General features: G+C 43.9%; 1 protein-coding gene across 1 annotated transcript in view; it reads left to right on the top strand.

Moving 5' to 3' along the window:
* TBPL2 (TATA box binding protein like 2) overlaps positions 1 to 3567 on the top strand; it is a 21641-nt gene that overhangs the window by 9170 nt on the left and 8904 nt on the right. The window contains exon 5 of the mRNA XM_008576680.1: positions 154 to 321. Coding sequence (XP_008574902.1) covers positions 154 to 321 — 168 coding nt within the window. The remainder of the gene's footprint in view (positions 1 to 153; positions 322 to 3567) is intronic.

Genomic DNA, 3567 nt, shown 5'->3' on the forward strand with positions numbered 1-3567 from the left:
TATGGGAGGTAAGTTCTTATCACAAAGCCTACAGTTTTGTAGTAGATGAACATAGAAAGAGGACCATGGTTCAAACAGGAAAACTACAATCGGCACAAGTAGTATAGAGGACATAGTGATTAAGACATCTTTAAACGTATTTGTCCTCCTCAGTGAAGAGCAATCTCGACTTGCAGCAAGAAAGTATGCTCGTGTGGTGCAGAAGCTCGGGTTCCCTGCCAGATTCCTCGATTTTAAAATTCAGAACATGGTTGGAAGCTGTGATGTGAGATTTTCCATCAGGCTGGAAGGTTTGGTGCTAACCCATCAACAGTTCAGTAGGTATGATGGTTCTAGAGCTTAACTTTGAGTTTACCAAGATATTAAAGTCACATTATGGGCTGCTTGTATAATGTGTCTTTCAGAGAAGGTGTGATTATTTGGGGGGAAAAAAGGCGGGGGGGGGCACAGTAGGTGAAAGGGTTAAGATGTTACACTTGAGTCCTCATAGGTTACCATATAAAGGTGTGATTATTGGGGGGGCACAGTAGGTGAAAGGGTTAAGATGTTACACTTGAGTCCTCATAGGTTACCATATGTGCCCAATCTTTTGAAATAGTGGTTCTCAACTTAAATTGCATAGTAATCACCTGGACAGCTTATTAAAACACAGGTGTGCTACTGACCGGGCTACATCACCAGTGATTTTGCTTGAATTTGCAGTTCCAAAAAGCTCACAGGTGATGCCAGTGTTGCTGGCCAGAGGCCCACATGTTGAAGCCCACTGATCAATAGGTTTATCAAATGGGCACACGCGGCTTGGTGACAGCACTGGCAGGAAGATAAGGGGTGTGGGATGGCTTAGGCAAGTAAGAGGGGCTGACAGCTGGTGAGGTGAGAAAGGGTTGGAGAGCAGAGGAAAAAAGAATGGCCACAGCACGTTCTGTGAAAGCAATTCTATCTATATTTGTCCTATTTTGTTTGGGAGGGTTTTTTTTTTTTTTGGTGTGTGTGGCTGTAGCCCCATCACAATGTCTTCTTTAGTGTATTCCATTCCTAGGGGAGTATTTCTAGCTTTCCTGACTTCAAACCCAACTTCCCACCTCAACAGCCAATGCTTTCTCCACCCCCCAACTGCTTGGTGCTTCTCCACCAAGCTCAGGCCCTCAGAGCAGAGATGGAGGTGAGCAAGTCCCTCCACCCTCAGCTATACACCTGGGCCAAGGCACCTGACCTGGTTTGGAATCAGAGGCTCTTAAATTCTCTTGTTCAAGCTTGAACTTAAGTCCTTTCATTCCAATGTTTTACCTTCTCTTTGCCATCAAGCACTCATTCTGTTTAATAGACTGGATAGGGATCATATAGCTGTGCTTTCTCTAACGTATATTAGCTTCCTTTTAGACATGATCTGAACAGAAGTTTAAAATTGCTTTTTTTCTTAACATTAACATTTCTTTAGTTCATTTCTGAGATTTAGCTTTTATAATATGCATCAGGCAATGTTTCTTTTTCTCTTGAATGTATTTTTCTGTTCTGCATCAGTTTTTTCTTTTTTTGGCGACTGGCCAGTATAGGGATATGAACCCTTGACCTTGGTGTTATAACATTGTGCTCTAACCAACTGAGCTAAGCGGCCAGCCTGCATCAGTTTTTTTTCAATGTATGCTTACCGAGTGCCTATAGTATACCCTGTTTTTTAAAAATCTGAGCTCTCCATGAAGTTTCCTCGCCCCCACATGACCATGCAAGACACACTGCCTATTTAGGTATCTTTACCTTTCTTCAATCTTGGGATAATTGGTAGATTCCTAATAAAACCTTCATTTTTAATAGTTTATCTCAACACTTGAGCCCTCTTACCTTCCACACTCTCAAGTCATGGGCCTCCAGCCTGTCTTTCTCTGAACCAACTTTTTCTGGGCATACTAAAAAGCTCTGCCTGAACTCCAAGGTACGTGTCTACATTAGACTCGGTGTTCCCCTTTCTGGACATTTAGGGCTCTAAAATGATGTGTGCAGTTCCTCCCAAGTTTGCCTTCATTTCTTTTTCACCAACAGTGTCTTCCTTGCAGAGCAGATGTTAAGTCTACAGTAGGAGTGCCCCTTGTCACTAGTTGTACCTTCGGAAAGATAAAACTGCCAGTAGGGCAGAGTTAGAAGTCCTCAGGTGCACTTTTAGCCACTTAAAGTAGGCGCATCCATGCTCTGTCTTCCTTTTGGCCAGTTTTATGATCTCGTTCGTCTTTTTTTATTTGGCCCCAGAGTGTGCTTGGTATTCCTATAACTGTCTATTTCTAGTCTCATTCCTTCTTCCCCCAAATGTTCTCCATCCAGGCTTCAGCCTCAGGTTATGGGTTCCAACTCCAGTGGAACCCTGTGTATTCTTGACCCTGGGGACATTAAAAACACCTCTTTCTCAATAGATTTGTATCTTTAAAATGAGGCCTCTAATTGCCTATAGCTCTGTAGGGGGACCATGGCATACATCAGTTATAATTATTAGGTCAAGTTTGTCTTGTGTTAAAACCTCAAGTTCATTTAATTCCCCAGGTTCTGCAAATTTGCGTTTCAACATCTAATAATACTTTTTGTTACTGGCCCCCTTCTCCATCAGTCATTCTATGCCATAATCATCTTCACAGTTTTCCCTGAGCATTTTTCCCTCTTCCATTCAATTTTTAATTCATATATCCTGATAATAAATACTTATTAAATGAATGAAATCTAGGTGACTACCATGTAGCAGATGCTAGGGTGACAATGGCAAACAATATAGCCATAGTCTCTTGCTCACACAGAGTTCACTATCTAACAGGAAACAGGCAAGTCAGTGATAGTAATGAAGTATGGTAACTATGAAGTTAAGGCACCTCAGGGTGCTAAGGAACCATAAAGCTGGGTACTTGGGGCCGGCCCGTGGCTCACTCGGTAGAGTGTGGTGCTGATAACACCAAGGCCGCGGGTTCGGATCCCATATAGGGATGGCCAGTTTGCTCACTGGCTGAGCGTGGTGCTGACAACACCAAGCCAAGGGTTGAGATCCCCTTACCGGTCATCTTTTAAAAAAAAAAAAAAAAAAAAAAAGCTGGGTACTTAATGTAATTAGGGGTGGGTGGACGTCAAGGAAGACTTCCTGGGGGAAGTGACATTTAAGGCGAGACTTAGGAATGAGTCAAAGGCCGGCCTGTGGCTCACTCGGTAGAGTGCGGTGCTGATAACACCAAGGCCGCGGGTTCGGATCCCATATAGGGATGGCCAGTTTGCTCACTGGCTGAGCGTGGTGCTGACAACACCAAGCCAAGGGTTGAGATCCCCTTACCGGTCATCTTTTAAAAAAAAAAAAAAAAAAAAAAAGCTGGGTACTTAATGTAATTAGGGGTGGGTGGACGTCAAGGAAGACTTCCTGGGGGAAGTGACATTTAAGGCGAGACTTAAGAATGAGTCAAAGGCCGGCCTGTGGCTCACTCGGTAGAGTGCGGTGCTGATAACACCAAGGCCGCGGGTTCGGATCCCATATAGGGATGTCCAGTTTGCTCACTGGCTGAGCGTGGTGCTGACAACACCAAGCCAAGGGTTGAGATCCCCTAC

This window comes from Galeopterus variegatus, unplaced genomic scaffold (genome assembly GCF_000696425.1).
Source record: "Galeopterus variegatus unplaced genomic scaffold, G_variegatus-3.0.2 Scaffold1387, whole genome shotgun sequence".
Lineage (NCBI taxonomy): Eukaryota > Metazoa > Chordata > Mammalia > Dermoptera > Cynocephalidae > Galeopterus > Galeopterus variegatus.